Source organism: Oculina patagonica, chromosome 12, assembly GCF_052425735.1.
Source record: "Oculina patagonica isolate OP01 chromosome 12, crgOcupat, whole genome shotgun sequence".
Taxonomy (NCBI): domain Eukaryota; kingdom Metazoa; phylum Cnidaria; class Anthozoa; order Scleractinia; family Oculinidae; genus Oculina; species Oculina patagonica.
In genome coordinates, this window is record NC_135769.1 from 13128540 (window position 1) to 13150724 (window position 22185).

Below are 22185 nucleotides of genomic sequence, written 5' to 3' on the forward strand. Positions count from 1 at the left end.
AATTAGATAGAGTAGAGGTAAACTTGGAGGTGCGAAAAACTCAATGAAGGATGAAATTATAACGTGAATTAGCACTGTTCTAAAAGCGTTGCTGGCTTGAAGTTAAGGGGAAAGAGAAAACGATTAAACTAACAGGTTTAAGCAGGTGGAAAAATTTCTCGCGTGAATTTAGTTAATCATTTTATTAAAAGGTGTTAGATTATGACTAAGTTAGGAGAGCAACCCATGAAACCTTTCAAGGACGCGAGTAAATATTGATTCTCTTTTACTATAAATTTAAAGTTGAAGGACAAAGAAATAGTGCTGGGCCATTTTCAACTTTACAAATAATAAAATGATACGCACGGAATTTACTTTACTCACTCTGTTATTTTGAAAATTTAGTTCAATTCTCAAGAATGGTAGGCTTTAATTTCTATTTGGCTAGGGAAGAAAACGGCAGGCGACCTGTTCTATTTGCTGATGTTTTGGCAAAGAGCAGGTGGAAAGCAAATAGAGACCTCTTTTTAACTTTTATCGTGACAAATTCCAGTGCAAGGACGAATTTGTAAGCTCGAAATTACAACTGTTCAATCAAGCGCTGAGGCGATTGCTGCGTTCGTTAACCCGCTAAGTTAACACCTGTGACTTTTCTTTACGATCCCTGTAATGTTTGGTGGAGGATATGAAGACACGCTTAGGAACCTAATCACAAATAAATAATATATATATCACAAACCTAGTTTTCCATTGAAAGGGTTAATATATTATTTACATTTACGAGCACCTTTGCAAGTCATCAATTTCAAAAGGTTGAACTTCTCGTGAAACATATTTATTTTCTAAGAATGTTGTGGGTACAGTATTTGCCTGTTTTGTTTGTTTTGATTTGCAACTATAACACCATAACGGTCACCGGATTACGAATTACATCGCAAAACACAAAAGGTTTAAAGAATCAATTCGATGTCAAGAATAAGGAGGGCGCACCGTCCTACAGACAGGTTATTTTCGATCCAAATGTCGTTAACACGTTAAGAAGGCCTCCTCGTCCGTATCCTTTTCAACCCTTACATGTTCACTGGAGCCCTCATATTGAACCCGTGGAGATTATTCCAAATTCTATTCCTGTGGATCATTATAGAAAAGTGCCGGTAGCCATTCGTGTGCCAAAATATGAAAATGTTCCTGAACCGTATTACGTTCCTTACAAACCATCACCGGATTACACCATCACTCACGTGGATGTCTACCACCCAGGTCTGTAAAAAACCTTTTCAGTTTTTTAAACATTGTTCATGTCTTTTAAAATGTGGTCGATTAGTTTACTTTTTTTGCCCTTACACTAAAGTGGTGATTAATCGTGAGAGAGTTTATTCATTTAAATTATGTCAGTAAGTTCCCAGTAAATAATTGCTGTGAAAGTACGAAATTTCTTTTGAAAGTAATAATAGTGAAAATACAAATACATTTTCATGGTTTCAAGAAGAAAGGGTAGATGCTAAAAAATTATCTTTTCAAAACGAAGGTTATGTGCTACTGATGTTCTGACGGGTAGAGACGGGTGCGGTTTTAAGCCATCCCGTGATTAGTCGGGTTGTAGCAAAGCCTCGAACTTTCAATGTACTCCAGTTTAGTAATTTTAACCAATAGTAGATAATGGAAAAGAGGAGTAGTTTTTATTTAATAAAAAACCATTATGATGTACATTAGCAATGTTTGCACTGGATGCAATTTTGTTTCAGGTAATCCATGCAGGAATGGCGGTTTCGCAGTATCCAGTCGCTTTGGTTATCATTGTCTTTGTTCAAGAGATTACCACGGAAAGTTTTGTGAGGGTATAAACCGATCAAATTCTGTCTTCTCTCTTTAAAAAAATTAAATAAGTGCACCTAGAAATCAAAATAACTACTCTGTTGTGATACCACAGTGAAGAAGTAAAATAAATTTCATAAAGTCACATGACATGACATAGCATTGCATCAGCTCATAACTGAAACTGAAAAGAAACAAAAGAAAAAAAGGAATGTTTTTCCAAACCTTCAGATAAAACATAATTCCTTTTGTTTGCTAGCCTGGTTGTAAAAATCATAATGCTGGTGAAACAGTGCTGCAATTATGTATTTTTATTTGTGTTATTTGTGTTTACAGCCAAGTTGTATTGTGCATCAAACCCATGTGAACACGAAGGCACTTGCGAGGAAATAGAAAACAATTATCAATGTAAATGCAAAACTGGATACATGGGTTACAACTGTGAAGGTAAAATAAATAAATTTAATGAAAATGTACATTACGCATGATAAAACTATTTATTGCCGTTATCATCTAGTAACATAATGTTACTGCATGCTGTTTGCTGATAAACTGACGGACTGATGGCCAGTACAAAGTTGATGACTTTTGTACGTCAAGCCTATAATAGACCTGGAGTTAGTTTGTAACAAAACTTAACAATGTGCTGCGTTGGCAGGCAACAAAGGTTGATAACGTAAATAGGCCATTTCCGAGTTACCCTTTGCCTCTGTTTTAAAACAAGTCTACGTGGGAAATTTTGAAAATGAGTTTAATTTGCATAAAAATGGACCTGTAGGTGAGACTCATTTTCAAATACTCATTTTCAAATGAGTGGTTTCGCACATAGACTCGTTTTGAAACAGAGGCAAAGGGTAACTCGGAAATGGTCTATTAGCTCCGAGTTTTCAGTAGATCCTTAGTGGTTTTGAATTCCACCCATCTGTCAAGGCAAATTGGAGAAGAAGCAACAACAAACAAGTTAAACGCTCAAACTGAGATTTGTTTTGAGTATACAAAAATTTAATCTTGCTGTTTGGCTCGTATTGAATTTTATTTGTATTGAAAAAGCAATAGCAAGGCCCAGACACCACTCGTACCGTGTTATGAATCAGTTGAATTTCAAACAGAGACAACAAGCAAAGTTGACTAAAGTGGGAATGCCTTGTAGGGGTACAGTCATAATCACCAGGCTACACTCGTCACATGTGTTCCTCGTTAATTTTCGGGATTAAAGCGTGTGTTTTATATATCATTTTTGTGTAGTCAGTTTCAGAAATTTCAAAATGTTTTATTTACTTTAGAGATGTTACCTTTTAGGGGACATAATTTGATTTGAGTCACGCCCATAAAACAAAAGTGACGGTTCTTATTTTATATCTAAATTGGCCACCTGCTCCATGTAGCTCCATGTCACAGAGACCTGAGTTAAGTGCTTGCAACTAATGAGCAACCTGTAACCTTTAACGAAAGTCCTGAGTGCTGATTTTGCTTGGTTTTAGAAAAGAACGCTTGCAGACCAAACCCGTGCAAGAATGATGGGCAATGTGTGGAGACTGTAAACCGTTACAAGTGTTATTGTAGACCTGGATTTATTGGCAAACACTGCCAAGGTCAGTGGGAAATGGAATCGCTTTAGTAAAATTAGTTTATAAGAAGACTTTAAAAATACGTTTCAACTGCCTGTATAATCATCTCATTCACGGAGCACTGCCGAGATTCGAAGGGAGTTTCGTAATTGTTCTCTGTGAGGCGAGTAAGTCCTGAGGGGTGACCACATGCAGCTTTTAAGAAGCTGAGTCTGAATAAAAACTCTGTCGAAAATTTAAGACACGAACACTGAAAAAGGGCCAAGCCCGAAACTTCTATTCCTTTTAAGATTTAAACTTTTAAAGAGCTTTTTTTACAAATTTCTTCACTCTGTCGAAAACTGCCCGGTGGCCTGTGTGTTTTTTCAAGTCTAGTTCTCATACGCCTTGAACGTACCTGGCACGAGACATCACCTGCAACATATTTGCCAACAAGTATAGCCTAATTTCCCAGCGACATTCAAATGAAAGTCCAGGTGTGTCTGTAATGTACCGCCGAGATTCTTAACGCTTTTCCGCCTTAGTTAGCCCCGCAGTCGCTGCCGACGTCCCCATACAATATACTAGTTCCTGTTTATCGGTGTCTCGCTTCACAATAGTGTCAATGAACCGTGACCAGTAAAATATTATCATGTTTCTGTCTCTGTTTCTTTACCAATAGACCTGGATTACTGTGACCCAAACCCCTGTCAGCATGGCGGCACATGCCATCAGAGACATGGCTTCCACGAATGCACTTGCAGGGAAGAATTTAAAGGAAAAGTGTGTGAAAGTGAGAGTAAACGTCCGTGTTCAGTTTTAACCTTTTTACTCCACATAGCAGCAGATGATTTTTGAAAGAAACGGCTTTGTTCACCGTTAATTTCCAGTGCTAAATACTGTCTCAGAGTGATTAAGAATAAACCATCATTTATGGTTAAAGTTCTATTTTGTTTTGTGTTAATTCGTTTTGCAATCGTGTTTCACTCAGAAAGAAGAAAATGTTTCTCGAATCCCTGTAAAAATGGCGGGGAGTGTGTTGAAGAGGACTCACGGTATCCCTGTGTCTGCCCACGAGGATACAGCCCTCCATACTGTGAAGGTAAGATACCATCACTGAACAGAAAGGTCATTTCTCGTGTCTATTTTATGTTAGTTTGCAGTTCACACTACAAAATGGCAATGACTGCTTTAAATTAAGTGCGTCATAACCCAGTTAAAAATTTCATGGATTTGAGAAAACTTCTTGTCTGTATATTTGTCTTTGAGTCTCCGTGTAAATATTCCATTGCTTTGTTGAGTTTTTCGCAGTCGTGCATTGTGCTTAGCTGATTGATTCGCTCTTCTTTCAGTTCATGTATGCGACCCCAACCCTTGTCTTAATGGCGGCAAATGTGTTCCAAGGAAAGCAGGATATTACTGGAGTTATCAATGCATTTGCTCATTTCTTTATCAAGGAAAGAATTGTGAAAGTAGGTTATAATATAACCGTGATATGGCAAAGGATTTCATTTTCCTCCCTCGTAATTCGAAAAGCGGTCACACGCCAAACAATCGTGTTCTGTGTTATACCAGTCACAGCTTGTCTCACCTAGGGAAAGTTTTCTTAGGTCAGATATACACTGAAAGCCGCTAATTAGCTGGTTGTGTGTAATAAGCAGTTCAAAATTTAAGTTTCTCTTCATTCACGATATGATGAGCTATACCCTTTTTTATTTAGGCCCTTTTGCTAGATCAGTTCATTTCCATTCACTTTATTCATTTACATGTATTACATAGCAACTTAAAATGAGTGAGTGAGTGAGTGAGTGAGTGAGTGAGTAAACAGTAAACAGTAAACAGTAAACAGTAAACAGTAAACAGTAAATCTTTATTGTGCCTAACACTCCAAAGGGAGGAATTGGTCTAGTTACAGTAAAGGTTTTATGGCAACTATGCTAACGAATTACTTAATAACAGACAATGAAATTACAATGCAAACGTTTACGGTAATAATTGGACTATTAATTATACAACTATTTATTGTTTTAACATTCAATTTAAAATTTCTTTTCTTTTTTGAAATTTAGCTATGGTTCTAGGGGTAGCATAATTATCTAATTTAAGAGAGTACATTATATTTCATGATCAGTTAAATCTACAAAGCGAGGATCAGTTTGTGACACGCTAGAATGAAGCTCTTTTCTAATATCATTATACCCTTTGCAATGCATTAAAAAATGCTGTTCGTCCTCTATGTGGTTTTCCTTACATACCAAACACTTTCGTTCTTCCACTGGTATGGATGCTCCTGCATTTTCATATTTTCCAGTTTGTATGCGTAGGGAATGTACCCCTAATCGTAGTTTAGTAATTCCTATTCGATGCGCTGGATTTTTAACTGTAGTGAGATACTCTTCTAATTGGTAGTGCCTTTTAACTTCTTTGTGTGTGAATATTTCTCTACAGCTAACTGACGTGCAAGTGAGTGAGAGACTTTATTTAATGAGGGTGACCCGTGACAGAAACTTAAGTTACTGATAAACTTGGGGCCCTCAGCTTAATTTTATTAGAGCCACTCGAGAGAGCTCCTCTAATTAATAAAACAGGAAAATCGTCTTAGTAAGCCCGGTTCAAACGAATATGAAAGTTGTTGAGAGCTCAAACTCGCACTCCCGTTTGGCATGAAACTTTTATGTACTCTCATCGAATTTCATGCGCTGTCATCGACTTTGAACGTGCTCGAATTTTTTCATAAGAGTAGAAATTCAGAGTTTGACGAACTCTCGTTCTCGTTTGGCCCTAGTTGATGATAGTTAATGAGAGTTGACGAAAACTCTCGCGACAGTCAACTCCCATCAACTCTCATCCTCGTTTAGCCCGGGCCTTAAGCTATAAGCTTGAATTGTGGACTAGAATCGAGAAGTGTCGCCTGTTGCATATTTTACCTGTTGCCTTGTACCTCGCTTAGTTTGCTGTATATCTATTATGCCTCATCAGTTCCTAATCCTTGTGTAACAAATCCATGCTTACATGGTGGAACCTGCATCGACACTTTCAGCAAGTACACAGGCTTTCCAAAGGACTGGGACATGGGTTATCTGCATTATTATTGTATTTGTCCACCGGAATATTCAGGACAAAAATGTGAAGGTGGGTTCTATTGCAAGTTGACAAGTTTTTACCATCGAATCTTCCAGCATAAGTATCTTATGCTGTTTAACAATAAAAACCAAATCGGTTTAAAATCGTATACTAATGAAACTTTGCGAAAAGGAAACTCCAAAAAATGAAAGTGAATGATAATGCATCGCGTGCAAAATAAAAAAAAAATTGAGCTTTATTTTCTACCGATATGCAAAACTGGAATTAATACCTTTACTACCATTGGGTATAATCATGCAGGCTTTACTTTTCTGTCTAATAGCGTTTCTTGAATATGAAATATCTTAGGGTATGAAATATTCGTATCTCTTGCAAACGCGTTCGGTCTTCGGCCGGCGTGTAAGGCTCGCAACGATCCCCGCTTTCGGGGTTCGCGCCTTCAAATAATCGATTTAAAGTTAAAACGACTGTTTTGCAGTCTAAAAAATGTCTATACATGGTTTCTCTAGCCATCTCGGTAAAAAGCAGCAGGCGAGCCTACTCCAAACCAGTGCGCCCTGCTTCGAACAAGCAACGAGCAACGAACAATTATTTTAAAGTAATATTATTGTCTTTACAATCTCATCAAACAGAATATTTGTGTCAAAAGTGCGATGCGAATGCAACTTGTAGATCTGGACGGTGCATTTGTAACGAGGGATTTAGAGGAGATGGCTTCAAATGCACTGGTAAGCGTATTGTATTCATTAAGTTCTCCCTATAATTGTTTACCCAAGTAAATATTATAAGATTTCATTGGAAACAAACAAAAATATTTTTTTTGGTAATGGGGTAAAAAAAAATAGAATAATTATACTAATCGCTTTAACTGTTCTCGTGTGTTATTTACTTGCAGCCATTACAAATCCATGCATTCCGAATCCATGTCGAAACAATGGCACTTGCAGTAAAGGACCTGATGGAAGCTTCGATTGCACGTGTCCAGAAGGATATCTTCCGCCGCTTTGTATAAGTAAGTAGATTATCGATTAATTTGGATAATTTTCACACGGATGCTTCGGTTCGTTAACGACAATTAGTGACCAGATCGCTCATTGGACCGTGACACTGACGGGTTTTGGGGGCTCAACTGTTTATGCTTTTTAAATTTATCCCCTTGCTGCCTGGCGCCAAAGAAAAGAAGAGAAAGGCCTAAGAAACACAAACATGCTAACCCTTCTACAACTCTCATAATTGTTTATTCTACCATGCCTTGCAGTCTCTGTACAAGAAAAACACATGTCAAGAAACTCTTGATTTTTTTTTAGTAAATCAGCGGCGAGGAAAATCGGGAAAATCAAAATATCATAAAATAAGCTAAAATATGTAACCGTCATCAAAAAAATTTTTTGGATTAAAAAAAATCAAATACCTAAAACTATTTAGCAGTTACAGCAAAGAGGAGCACAGTTGGCCATAAGTCAATGGGCATTAATATTGAAGGAAATACTAATCGAACGAAATCGATTGTTTGGCTGATCGAATTTAATCGAAACCAATCTCACCAATCGAATCCGAGTGATTGATTCATTATAATAATAATAATAATAATAATGATGATAATAATAATAATAATAATAATAATAATAATAATAATAATAATAATAATAATAATAACCACGTTTCGCTTCACCGGTCACCCTCCTTCAAATGGCGGTTTGCGCGCTAAGATGTTTTCACTAATTAAAAAGATCTATAAGAATTTAACAGACTGAAAGTTTATAAATCATTCGCAGTTACTTTAAATTTTTTGCCTGGATTATTTTTAGCAAAACATTTTCCCAATTCGTCAATCATCAATCAATATGCCTTCAAATTAAAAATAAATGGCACGCAATGCATGCAGAAGCGATGACGTTTCACAAGGGGTCTTACATAAAATTGAGGAAATCTGTCAATAACTTATCGTAAACAAAAGTAGCTGACACCTTGTGCGTGAAAAAGACTGTTATCCAACTGCAGCGTACATTTTTCAAACATAAGCAGTGTTAGTGATTGTATAAATAGCATAGTTAGGATCTGATTGAATTTAAATAAATACAGTACTTATAAATTCACAGGCAAAGAATGCAATGAATACATTTTCTTTGTAGATTTGCTCAGTTGATTAACAGTTATACTTTATTTTATATATTTAATTTTTTTTTCGATTAGCCTATGTTGCAATTGTTTCAACAGAGATTGTGTTATATTATAGTGTGACATCTGATGAACGACATACGATACGCGCGAGCAAGCTTTTAAAGTAAGGTCAAACGGTCTCTTGCTCACAGGCGCCCTTTATATTATAACAATTAGAAATTTCTGTCTACTGAATATAATAAATCCCAACATTTATAATTAATCCCTTTCGTTTATACATTGTAGTGTTCCATTCTAACTGCACGGGAGTATTTTGCTTTTGTGTTCTACGCGGCGATTTCTTGTTAAGTTAAAATTGATTTTTGTTCGATCGCGACAGACTAAAAAAACCCTTCGTGCGATGGCAATAATCGATGACGTCATCGCTTAAAAAGACGACACGTTTATGTTTCGACAAACCAACTGTTATCGTCGGTTGCAGTAAAAGTCTCAATATATCAGTAGCCTGTTAGCTGCTAGTAAGACCTTCAAATTTGTATTCAATTTAAATTAACAGATCCATGACCGATTTTATTATTTCCCCATACGTGATGGTTCGATGATGGTCCATAACCGTTTTTTCGACTTTTTTTGCTTGTTTACAAGCAAAAAAAAACAAGCAAAAAAAGTAGAATAGCGTTTACCTGGGCCAAAATCTGAACCGGAAGGGATTGCATTCTTGTTAACTCTCAAGGGACTGTTTTAATTTCTCAAGGGAATACTTTCCGGGTGATCAAAGCGCGTGACTTGTAAAGTGTCACTCTATAGCTGTGCTTCAGCACTTCCGTTCTTGTACGGAAAAAACGTGACTTGTCAAATTTACAAACATTATATAAGAATAAAAAACGTGAGTAGCCCAAATCTTACGTCACATAACCAATTAAGAATGTAAGGGGTTCAGCGCTCGAAGGCTGCGAAGTTTAAAACGATTAAGAACGCAATTTTTACTAGTACAAGTCTTTAGGGGCTAATATTAATTTAACCTAAAATCACATAGCGAAAAGACCGCTTGGACATGTCCAAGCTATTTAAAACTACCACTACGTCAGACCCATGTCACGCGATCTCTCGCTTGTAGCTATAAATAATCATTCACCTAGTTTCAGTTTGAAAACTCTGCGCTCTGTTTGTGTGAAATATTTATTGTTGTGTTACTCAAGCGTTTGGCTCGGAGCGAGTACAAGTCGTACAATTTACCCGGAACGTGTTAAATATTGCAAAACAACGACTTATTTTCTGGATATCCCAATTGTTTTGAGTTTACGGTATTTTGAGAATCGAAACGTTATCGAAACGTAAGTTGCAAGCTCAGCAAGAATGTGTCAAAGCACGGGATACACGTCATCGCGTCAGGGGAATTACCAAAAGCTTGTCGGAAGACGCTAAACGGAGAAACACAATGGGATAGCCTTTATAGTCTACTCTTTATTTTGGCTTGATTTGGCTTTCTTTTAAATGAACTGGTTTGGGTTATTTTATTGAACATTCGGAACAAAATAAATATTTGCATGCTAAGCAGGCATTTTTCCGGCTAGGCATGTGGTTTTAATAAGCAAAAGATGACGTGGTTAAGGAAATTCATGTCACGTTCACTCCATGACTAACGCAAACACGACTTGCGTGTTTCTCAAGTGACTGCTTTTCTAAAGATTTTACTGTGCGGCGCCGTGCCTTTAATTTAGCCAAAGCACTGAAAGAGGTCAGGAGGTCAAACATTACCCGCACGAACACACTAACACGTTGCTAATAGTTAACCAAAAGGAACTCATTTCATGACAATTGATTATTTCTGCTGAGTTGCACAATTTAGAATTGCAACATCATCTAGCAAAGCGCACTATTACTAAAAATAGATTTCACCACAGTGAGTCGTGAGTCAGACAACAATTTTAGTTTTGGCAAAGGCTTTGTATGGAGGGGACGCATTCTTGACAAGAAAAAAAGGGCGAGAAAGGCACAATTTGAGGCCGAGATTCTCGAAAGGCTCGAAAAATGATAGATTTCAAACATTTTTGCTTTAGTAAGTGAAAAACAGATTGAAGGTATCCAAAAAATGGCCCAAAATTGAATTTATTAGTCGAAGATCCGGTAATGACACCTTGATTTCCACTGCAAAATTATTCAGGCTGCCGAGAAATTTAAGCGGCGGATAGCGAATTGCTATCGAATTATATAATTGCGAAGGATAGCACTTGTATGTTTGCTTCATTTAGGCACCGGAAAGATCGTCGGTTGCATGAAGTTCAGAATTCTTCCCGAATTTGACGGCACTGATCGCCGGCCATCCGATCTGTTTCGACACATGATAGATAGAGGGCGAAAATATTATGCTAAGAACAGTGTAAATGCATTTCTCATAAAAATAAATGTTTTCTTTCAGCAAATCCCGGCAGCAAATCGGGCCTTTATAATTCATTCAATAACTGAGAGTAAAACATTTTACACATTTATTGAATAATCAGAATAATCGCTCTGTTTGAAAAACCTTTTGTTTCAAACCACGGTTTGAGCTTTCTACGTTGCACAGGTAAGGCTTTCCGAAGTCTGAGCCAATCTGGCCATGGTTTTGTGAAACAATCGCTAAATATGCCTCCAAAGTGCCCGCCAACCATACATTGCTCTTACAGAGCGGTTTGTTTGTCCGAATTTTGACTCACACCGGGGGTCAAATTCTGTGACGTCATTAGTGCGCTTCGCTAATTGCAACATCATTAAATGTGTTAAGTGATATTTATAAGTGTTTTTGTAGCTTTCGAATAACAAAATGTTTTGTGAAACATTTGAGAAGAAAAATAAGCGATAGGAAAATAGAACAACGTTTCGATGACGCCATGTCATCATTATCAAGTTAAAATTATAATACGGAGTTCAGGCTTATATAGTGATCTAGGGTGTGATAATATATTAGCATATTAAGATTTATAAACAGTTTAGCACGCACAGAATCTGATTGCGTGTTAAGTTTCGGCTTTATGTTTCTAATAATTACTAGTAATTAAGCAGCCCAACTTCGTGCGGCATTTCTTTAAAACAGAAAACTGGTCTTGTACATTGTAGACTTGCAGCTGGTGGTCTTCTTTTAAGTGTCGGTTTTGTAGCCTGTTGTGAAATTACTTCCGGTGGAAGCAGTAAACGTTAAACGTTTCTTCCGTTCAGAAGTTAATACATCGCCATTAGAAAAATAAACAGCAACTGTTTTGCTGGAAATGTAGTCGTTAGAAATGGGATGTGTAGCCGTAAGGTAAAGAATAACGAGGAGAAGCGGCTTTTGGTAATATCCAAACGAAAATTTAACTCTCAATGTGGGGTTAAGATTGCGTGACGAGACAAAAGGTAACTCTGTCGTGCGTAACCTTTCCTGCGATCAGGCGTTATTTTTCTGCATTAAGCCGAGTAGAAATCTTTCTAACTCGAAAGGAAACAACTATTTCGATTAAACATGTTAAAGGCAAACGTCAAAGTTTACCATTTTTAACCAAGCCAAAGTATATGAGTCGCAAAGCACCCAGCCGTCGCGACTGACAAGTACAGCATTTACTCCGCGAAAATAAAAAAACGCTTGAACTGAAAGACGTTTGAATTCTTCCATGATATGTTCGAACAACAATGCCCAGGATAAACCTTCTGCTCATACTAACTTCATGCAAAAAAAGTCGATATCTCGAAGAGATCTTTGATTAAGACAATTAAATTTAATTTAAAGCCTTAAATAGCATGTCGATATTAATGGAACAAATATGAAAGATTACGTTTCGTGAGCATGAGATTCAAGTGCATTATATGCCTCTCTAGCTTTACGAATGCTGTCTCTGTTTGACTTATAAGTTTCAAAGGAATATTTTCTGGGTCGTTTATTGAACGTCCGCCGTGATAGCAAAGTGGTCTGAAACGTACGTAACTCTGAGCTAACTCTTAGCTGCTATAAACAATTTTGTATAAAAAATCCCAGAGAAGGACAAGCTTCCTTCACTTCTCACCGAGAAGCAAGCATCAACAAGCTTAAGTACCAAGAAAAGCACACAAAATCTTATAGTTCTACAAATAACTATGGCCACTTATAGCACAGTTCGTCATACATATGCCTCCTTTAAGTTTTGCTAGCTTGCATGAGCATTAGTGAAGTTCTCCTCACAATTTTTACCTCTCTTATCTTGTCATTCTTTTATCATCTTCTGCCCTCTTCCTTCTGTTTTCTTCCCATCCCTTCTTTTCTTCTCTTCCCTTTTTAGATAGATAGAAAGATAGATAGGTAGGTTCATTAAAATAATTAAATGGCAGTCAGCAGGCTGAATTTTTTAATTTTATTGCTGAACTATTTACAATGTGTTATTAAAAAAAGGGAAAAAACTTTGTGATAAGATCTATTTACAATTTTTACTATTTACTATTAAAGATAAAAAAGAAGGGGGAATCCACAATAAAAAAAAAATCAAAGTGCCCGTTGGGCTGACTCGTGTTACAGATCAGTAAAGTAGCACCCGTTGCTAACAATCATATAAGCTCAAAAAAACCATCTCCGGATTTAACAATATTAATTCTCAAATTTCATTCTCAAGCATTTGCAACAGCTTGTGCTATACCAGCATCGCACCATGTGCCCTTTCTACACATTCTACTCAAATAGTCAAACCAACTGCCCTTCCAAAAACTCAACAACAACTGCAAAACGCACTATCAAATGATTTGCTACTTACATACTTAATTACTTACTTTCCTATTCGCCATCGGCGCTAAGGGCAGCAAATGACTTGCTACCGAGTTAAAGATCTGATGACTAACACTTCGAAAAACGAAAACAGTCTCCTTTTCCACCACAATCATAGACTGCAAAATAGTCGTATCTTTTGCGAACGCATGTAACGCACTCGGTCTTTTTACAATGTCTTAGTACGACAGCGAGAGGTCTGGCGCCAATGTAAAACTGTGAGTGGGACTGGGGAGAGACGCTAAAAGTTTTTTCTCACCTCGCAGGCTCACAACGTTCGGCGCTTCGCGCCTTTCAACGACTTAAAGGTCAAATGAACAGAAATTTTAAAATTCCATTTTATTTAACCAAACAATAAAACTATCCATTATTGAGTGAAATTAAAAAAAAAAAATTGCTCTCCGAGCCTTCAAGCACGAATTACAGCAAAAAACACGAATATTTCCGAAGGCTTCCCGAAAACGTTTTTGAAAAACCGCGCACTGAAATGGAAGGAATGGAACGAGTTTGTGACGTCATAGTGGGTATTTTTGAAGACGATCGCAGACCGATTCCGAAGACCACACGTTGTTGTTCTGCAGAGAACGCGTTTCAATTGTACCAAGATTCAAAACGCGTGTGCACAGTTAAAGCACGTGCAGTTCTGCTCATTAACGTTAAATGCTAACGAGGAAGAACAATAGAGATTCCTGATTTGTTTTCATACAAGCGTGCATTCTACCTATGACTCACATGATATGCAAAACGGCAGCAAACAAAACTTTAAGCTTTTTCTGGGTTTTAGCTATTTCATTGTAAAAAAATGAGCGTCTCTGAACAACAACCAACAAAAAACCCGGCCGAACAGAACGTCGAAATAACTGCTTGAAATGTGACTAAACACCGTTTATTTAAATTTTAAGGCGCGGTCTGTGGAATCGGTCTGCGGTCGTCTTCAAAAACACCAATTATGACGTCACAAGTTTTTCTTTCCGGCAATTTTCCGACAATGTTACCGAGCACTCTACGATTATGAAGGCTAAAACGGAGATAAAATAACCTTTTAAAACCTGAACTTTAAATACAAGGAACAAACATACTGAGCACGATTCAACATTAATACGTACATTTGCACGAAGAAAAGCCTTCAAACACAAAGAATAAGAGACATTGGATTGCGTTCGATTCTTTATACTACGTTTTAACTACACGCTTTATATGAAATAATTATGAAGTAGTATAATTAAGCGATTTTCTAAGCAGCCGAAAGTAGGCTTTTCTAACATTCAAAGTAAACTCCATCTTGTAGCCGTTAAACAGTTAAAGGACTCCGATAATAGAAAAAAAAAAGAATACAGACAGATACTTAGCTGTTGAAAAACGCTGTGTTGCACTTTAATTCACAAACGACCTACTTAATCTATCCAGTATCTGTCGCAGATAGTTCTTAAATATAAAAAAAGGTCAACAAAGTTTCAGATTCTGCTTTGTTGTTTTGTGGTTTTGTCAGGCCTTCCTAAGGGGAGGGGGGAGGGTAGGGAAGGAAAGAGGAGAGGCAGGCCTGACACAAACGCTTTGATTGGGTCATGTCGAACATCCAGATTCTGGTTGTGGCGCTGATTGGGTAATTCACAACGGGCCCTGACGTCACACCACCGGAAATAAAAATTTCATAACGGCGTCTTCTATGAACTGATGTCCATGCGAACGAACAGTGAACGAAAACTTCGACCTTATTTCAGTGTATTTATGGAAGGTGACGACTTCAAAACGGTTCTTGAGGGCGCTCTACAGTTTTTCCTGGAATTAAACGTATTAGAGGACAGGGATTATGCCGCGCAAGCCTGCTTGTGAAACGGAAAGACGTCCTCGGAGCCCGGGGGGGGGGGTACTCCGGGATCCAAGTGACGGGGATGTGCGAAGGATTTTTTGGGGTCGAAATTTTCGATTCCGGGATTTTTTTGGGTAGGAGAATTTGGCAAGTACTTCAGTTTTTGGGTTACTTGATTTAAATGGGGGATTTTTTTGGGTATTAAAATCAAACTAAAGTGCCTTGGCGCGGCCTAGGCAATTTAGGGGTAATTTGACTACGGATTTTTTGGGGGGTTATTTTTGGTCCAGGGATTTTTTTTGGGTAATGTCGGAAGCCTTAGGGATTTTTTTGGGTCCTGAGTTTTGCCTCCATTCGAACATCCACGTCACTTTGATCCCGGAGTACCCCCCCCCCCCTGGGCCTCGGAGTTTTAACAAAATAAAGGTGACGGGCCTCTCCTACGTTTGTGACATTTGTACCCTTGCCGTTCTGTGTTAAATTCGGTTTTTCGACGTAATTTGCTTCTCACTTCTTTCTAATGGGGATCTGTTTTATCTGGAGGCATTATGTATTAAATAGAGCCGTAAGATTGTGGCCAAGGAAATGTCTAGCGGTCATTGCATTTATAGTCTGCGCTGAGTGGTTTCCTGTTTGTTTCACACTTCTTTGCCACATGTTTTGCTAGTTTTGTAAAATACGCTTTAAACTCTCGAAATTTACGCCGTGGAAGGACAAGATACATGTTCCGTGAAAGCGTTGATTACTTGCATTTTGTTGATACTGTTGCAAGATGTATTGTGTCTTATCACTTAATATATCTTGGTCCGGCTTCGCAAGTGACAACCGGAAATGAATTTGATTGCTTGACGCTTAGGGCCTGTTTACATGGAGGTGGGGGACCCCAGGCAGGTGAGGTAACCCGCCTAGGTGGGGTAACCCGCCTGTCCATATAAACTCTCATTTTTTCGCGATCGCGTTTACATGATAGGTGGGGTAACCCGCCTACACGGGTTGCCCGGTCTGCTGTGCCGGGTAACCTGCCTACCCGGGGTCGCTTTTTGCCATGTAAACATTTCAAGGTGGGGTAACCCGGCTACCCGGGGTCGACTCATGGTTAATCTGAAAGTGCGGCAAATGCAAACTACACAATATATGGTTGCCTTCGGCTTCAGTTACAGCTAAAAACCCGGTGAACGTTTCCTATAGCTTCATCTGCCCGAAGTCGAACAACAGTGCGAAAGATGCTTTAAGAATTTAAAATATAAAAGCGAAAGTGAAGCATCAAACGTAAGCCCGATCGAGTCTCACGCTTCGACTATAAACAACAATGACTTCGACAACTGCTTCGACTACTGATACTTTGCCTAATCAACTAGTAATCAGTCAAGAGCAAAAGATGCGAGAAATACAACCGGTAAATATAAAAGATTGAACAAAACGAAATGCGATATGCGACTTTAATGAAATGTATTTGTTTATGTGAAAAGGTCACCCCGGGACCCCGGGGTGATAAGATTGCATGTAAACGCGAGCTAATTTTCGACCACGGCTGGGCGGGTTACCTCACCTACCTGGGGTCCCCCACCTCCATGTAAACAGGCCCGCTTCGTGCCAAATTTCGAGTTCAGTGCTCGCGTGATTTCATCCCAGACCTTTCGTGCTTCTCTGCTCTCCAGGCGATCGAAATTATCAGCCCAAAGACGAATTAGCATTTTCTGATCATCGTCGGGCCATTTGTCGTAAGTTCTCTTTGCCGGTCCGGATTCGGGAGAAGATGCTGTAGATGTACTTGCAACAGCAACGGGACTCGTCGGGGAGCTCGTTATATCGCTCGATGCGCTCCCTGGCCTGCTTTGACTGCCTTCACCCACGTTTAACTGCGAATGCAGTTCATTCATAAAAGGGCCAAACTGCTGCTGCTGCTGCCGCTGCTGCTGCTGATCAAAAAAGTAACCCGGATAAAATGGTGTTGAACCGAGAAAAAAAGCCACGTCCATCCATGATCGAGTGTTCTAGCGAAGTTCCCGCCCTTTGTGATTGCGTGCGATCATGACCTTCAATGTCATTTCCCTGACAGGTTCTGTTATCACTGGAGACGGCTTCCTTTGTTATTAAAGACAAAATTTTGGAAAATCGGTCAGCCCTACCCAAGCACGACGGCTCGTTTGAAGTTTTGGTCGGTTTTCCAATTTTCGCATTTATTTTTAAGTGGAGGTCGCACTTAAAGATCTCGCGTGTTGACATATTTTCACCGCAAAGTAAACAAATTCTTCCAAAAATTTTTTTAGTGCGACCCGGCCCTTAGAAAAACAAACAAAAAATATCATATCACGTTCTGGAAAGCGTATACAATTAACAAAGCAAAGCAAATTAATTTCCTGTTTCTCAGATAACGATAATCGCACTTTAGCTTCCCTTAATCGTTTTATTCTGTTTCTACACTACTGATTCAATATGCGGCCTTCCTTTTCTTGCCTGAATAAAGTTTAAAGAAACGAACAAAGCCGAAGATGAGATACCACATCAATATTTTTGTTTGCGTGATAACTTCACTTAATATTCTCCTTTTGACACATCATTTGACATATCTGAAAACTGCTCTGACGTCAACAACCCTCGACCCTAACACGCGCCAAAATGGTTTTCTTGTAACGCAAACAGAAATTTAACAACAGCTTTATCTTCTAATGCATACTTTAACAATACCCACCGCAAATATAATATCAAAACACAAACCTACCGTAAAGATATATTCATTTTCCATGTAACAAACTACCTATTTAAGCAACATATGTGAGATAAAATCTCCTTATCAGATTTGGCGGTGTTACTAAAGATGATACTTCATGTAATATATTACATTATTCACATACCTTATAATCCAAACATTTACACAATATGTCTCACATGTGTAAATAAACACTTTTAAAACTCGACAAGAGGAAACGCACAATACGAAGAACAGCATCCCGATGCATCTTATCAGTAAAATGCATCTATGTAAACATGTCTATTTCTTACCTTGTTTCCTTGCTACTTTATCACTTCGTTACCTTACGAGAGGTCTTACACAAAGCACTATCCTGAGCTACCAAGTCCCCTCGGATAATCTCGTGTTACGTCACGGTCACGTCGTTCACGACGTGACCGCGACGTAACACGAGACAAAACGAAAAGAGAAATAACATCATCTACTTGTTTACATTTGCACGACAGCACATTGCTGGTATGAACGACTGTTTTAAAGTATAGAAACGAGGCAAGTCAAAACTTCTCTCTTGCCTGATGTTGTAGTGGTCCATTAAATGTTTCTGGGGAAGCAGGCAAGCGAGTTTGTGTTGATCCGAATCATCCGATGGTGATTTACTGTTGAACAACTTGATATATTGTTCACGTAAAGTGCGAAGACCAAAACTGCAAAAAGAAGAAGCTCAGTTCCCCCAAATAAAAGGCTTTTTACATGGTGCTGATGCGAGTTCCATTTTTCCTTTTTCCGTTCTTTTTCCTCGTTTTCTCTTCTACCTTGTCTCTTCTCTTTTCTCGCTCTCTTCTCCCATTAAAACTCATTTATGTCATTTTAAAGTTTACTGTTTTCCTCTTACGCAGCTGTAGATGTCTGTGTTCCTAATCCCTGTAAGAATCGTGGCATTTGCGTAAAGGATGCCGCTGGTTCTTATCACTGCATCTGCCCGGCGGATTTCTTACCACCTGACTGCGCAAAAAGTAAGTAAACAATAAGATGTTCGTTGCTGAATTTATTCATCTTCCACATAAAGGTTATTTATATTCCCGACCTGAACAAATATGTATATTTACGATCGATATGAATGGATAATTATAAGCTAATTGGCATCTACTGGTATTTATAGGCCAATCGATGACCAATCGATAGTCACAAGTAAAACTCTCTTATTTACATCAATTAGTATCGATCATGTTGAAAGTCATAAAATTTTCCTTGATCGATTGGTCATTTATTTCCAATACCAATCGATTAATCGGTGTCGATTGATCTCGATTATTATCGATTTCATCGATTTGCCAGGCCGGATTATAATCACGTGATGATAACTCGGGAAGTAAATCAAAACGCTGGAGTCATTAGCTTTTGAGCCAGCTCCATAACACTCAAATGCGACGTCATACTTTACAGGTAATTAAAAAACTATCAGTCCATAACTCAGGGTACGTAATAGCTAACAAGATGGGGGTACGGCAGGATTTTTGAGTTCTTGTTATGATATTATGACATAATCAAAACATAAAAAGTCCAAGATAGTGATTTTTCGAATTTATAACGACATTTATGCGCCATACAAAGTCAAACTTGACACGACCACATTAGAAAAAAGGAAATGGATGACTTACCCTCACTCTCCCAGTCCCACGGTCTTCATTAAAGCCTTAGAAGGGTAAATAAAAACGTTTTTAGTATTTAGCAAATGAAATTAATCTTAAATGTGAACTTCTAAAAAAAATGGGAAAAGTTGCTGCATTATAATAATAATAGTTATTCTTGGTATCTTTGTCACTTAGAGAGACCGAATCCATGCGTGCCTAACCCCTGCCTCAACGGTGCCACATGTCAACCGTCACAGGACAAGAAAAATTTTACTTGCAACTGCAAAGGCAGTTTTAAACCTCCTCTTTGTAGTGAGTAAATCAACATCGACTTTTATTAAATGGCAATATTATTGGGTGGGACAATATTATTATATTTTTTTTCACTTAACGTTTCTTCTTTTTCTATCCCAGTATATTAATTTTGTAAGAAAACGATTGCATGTTGATTACTCTAGCTTTTGGAATGACACATTTTAATAATTAAAAAACACGATTTCCAGAGTCAAACACGAGCAAAAACTTAGCAATCATTATAACCTAGTGCTTTGTTTTTCTTTCCGCGCAGAATGTGGTTGTCCTAAAGGCAATCCCCACCTGGTTCCGCCGATTCTTCCACAACAGTGCAAGACAACCGGAGCCTGCTACTGCCCTAGCTACAATGGAAAGACTTATAAAATGACAGAAAAAGGTTGCGAGGAAGAAAGTAAGAAAGTATCTGTATGGAATTTGCTATGGAGTTAAGTCCAGATATAAACATGGTAATGGAACTCAAGAAAGTGCATGTAACTGCATCTCCTCTGTAAGGCCTGCCAAATAACATAAATCTTTCGTGTCTGCATGTTTTAGTCGTGCAAAAAGCCTCTACTGCCGTTAAAGTCAGTGTGCTAGTTTGTTGTGCCTTCTATGCAGTTTAGTAGTAGCTGTCGTACATTTGGGATATTAATTTTCCGGCTTATTTTTTTAAACATGAATTGTCAGGGTATCTGCATAAGTTACTGAGAGCTAAACATATAAAAACACAAATATTGATAAATTGATAGAGGGTGTGTTATTTAGAAACCCTTTGAAAAAATTATGTTGCTTGTTTGTTTTTAGTTTAGTTTTCTATTAGTCCAATTTTTAAAGCTTCGTGTTATTTTTAAAAAACTACGAGATGCTTTTCTTTGTATGTGATGCATTTTCTTCTAGTAAACACTTTACTTCTTTGTTTGTCATAATCATTCAGCTATCAAGATTTGCACACCTGAATATTGTAAAAATGGAGGCACGTGTATAGTTGTGGGAACAAAGCCTTTCTGTAAGTGTCCTCCAAACTATCTACCTCCTGACTGCAGCAACCACACAATAACAGGTACAATGTTTATTGTTTTTGGCCAACTTGGTTTTTTTCGTTTTTTAAGTATCTTTGTACGTCGTGGTACCCCAATAGTTTTAAACCGTCTAAATGATTTATGTTTTAAAATTCACGTTATCAAACGGTTTAAGTATTTTTGAAACCTGAGTGTGTCTCAGTTACATTTCACACTTTTATCTTAATTATTCTGTCTACATGCCATTACAGTACCGTTTGTATTCTTGTAGGCTCCTATTATTATTATTATTATTATTATTATTATTATTATTATTATTACAAGTTAAACCGGTAAAAACAATATATAATTATATATTCCATAGAAAACAGGTAAATGTGAAAAGGTTAAAAATAGATTACTTTGTATCAATCTGCAGCTTACTTTTATAACGGCAAATGCCTTCATTGTGCGGTTCCAGAATTTCGATACTCACCCCAAGGATGGTCAATGGAAATTCCGAAGGGGAGGGAGGTCGCAATAGCCCAAATTTTGAAAAGAAAGTAGGAAGCTAAACTGAAAGTTCCAGGGGGTCGTAAGGGTCCAAACCAAAGAACCATCCTTTGGGTAGGTATGGATATTTTTTGGAACCACACATTATAATTAAACTGCCATTACACTATTGAAGACACTTTAGCCTGTGCTGGAGTAAATTTATGGTCTGCGATAATAATTTCGTAAATTGTCTGTAATTTCATTATTTTTATTGAAACAAAATATTTTGTTTATGAACCCCAGAATGTTTTCAAAACTTACATGTAATAAAGTGTCAGTATTCAGATGTAGCCTTATTGGGTTCTGGGATGTTCATATTACATAAATAGCTATAAATGTCACTAAAGTGTATTCAGGTTTAAGGAGGCTCGATGTAGTTTTTTTTAGCCCTGGGATGGTTGTTTTGAAAATGAAAATTATCTAGGAAGCCAATGATCGGTTTTTGCCAAAATACACCATAATGATCAAATATCACCAAAGTTTAATTTTTTACTTGTCACTTCGTCACAAAGGGTACCATAGCAACGATTGTCGCTTTCTTTTGTTTTAAAACAAGCTTGATTTTCTCGAAATCTAGATTGATTCTTAACATTGATTTTTTGATATGTTAAATTAAAGTGGATTGACTACCTGTAGACAAAAGTTTAGAAAAATCTGTGAGAGCGTTTTAGAGAAAATCAAGAATGAAGTTTTTTGTATTTTCTTGTAGTTTCCCACAATCGGCAGTCGATATATTTTAACAAATTAAAGCAAAAACTCACTCGCTTTCACTTAGTGTTCTTTGATGGTTTAAATATTTATATTTTATTTTGAATAACTGCGCTCAGATAATAAGAAACAATTTAAAAGCGCCTATTTCACATTAAAACAGGATTTTTCTGAAAACTTCATTCTTGATTTAATTGAAAACGCTCT

The 22185-nt window shown here is 37.6% G+C and overlaps 1 protein-coding gene across 1 annotated transcript in view; it reads left to right on the forward strand.

The window, feature by feature from the left end:
* The first annotated feature begins 827 nt into the window (after window positions 1-827).
* The window catches only part of LOC144632683 (uncharacterized), a 28796-nt gene continuing 7438 nt past the window's right edge, over window positions 828-22185 (forward strand). The window contains 14 exon segments of the mRNA XM_078491381.1: window positions 828-1239; window positions 1725-1817; window positions 2131-2241; window positions 3276-3386; window positions 4024-4134; window positions 4333-4443; window positions 4694-4813; window positions 6321-6473; window positions 7058-7153; window positions 7321-7437; window positions 18689-18805; window positions 19619-19735; window positions 19992-20162; window positions 20580-20777. Of these exon segments, the coding sequence (XP_078347507.1) occupies window positions 828-1239; window positions 1725-1817; window positions 2131-2241; window positions 3276-3386; window positions 4024-4134; window positions 4333-4443; window positions 4694-4813; window positions 6321-6473; window positions 7058-7153; window positions 7321-7437; window positions 18689-18805; window positions 19619-19735; window positions 19992-20162; window positions 20580-20777 (2038 nt within the window).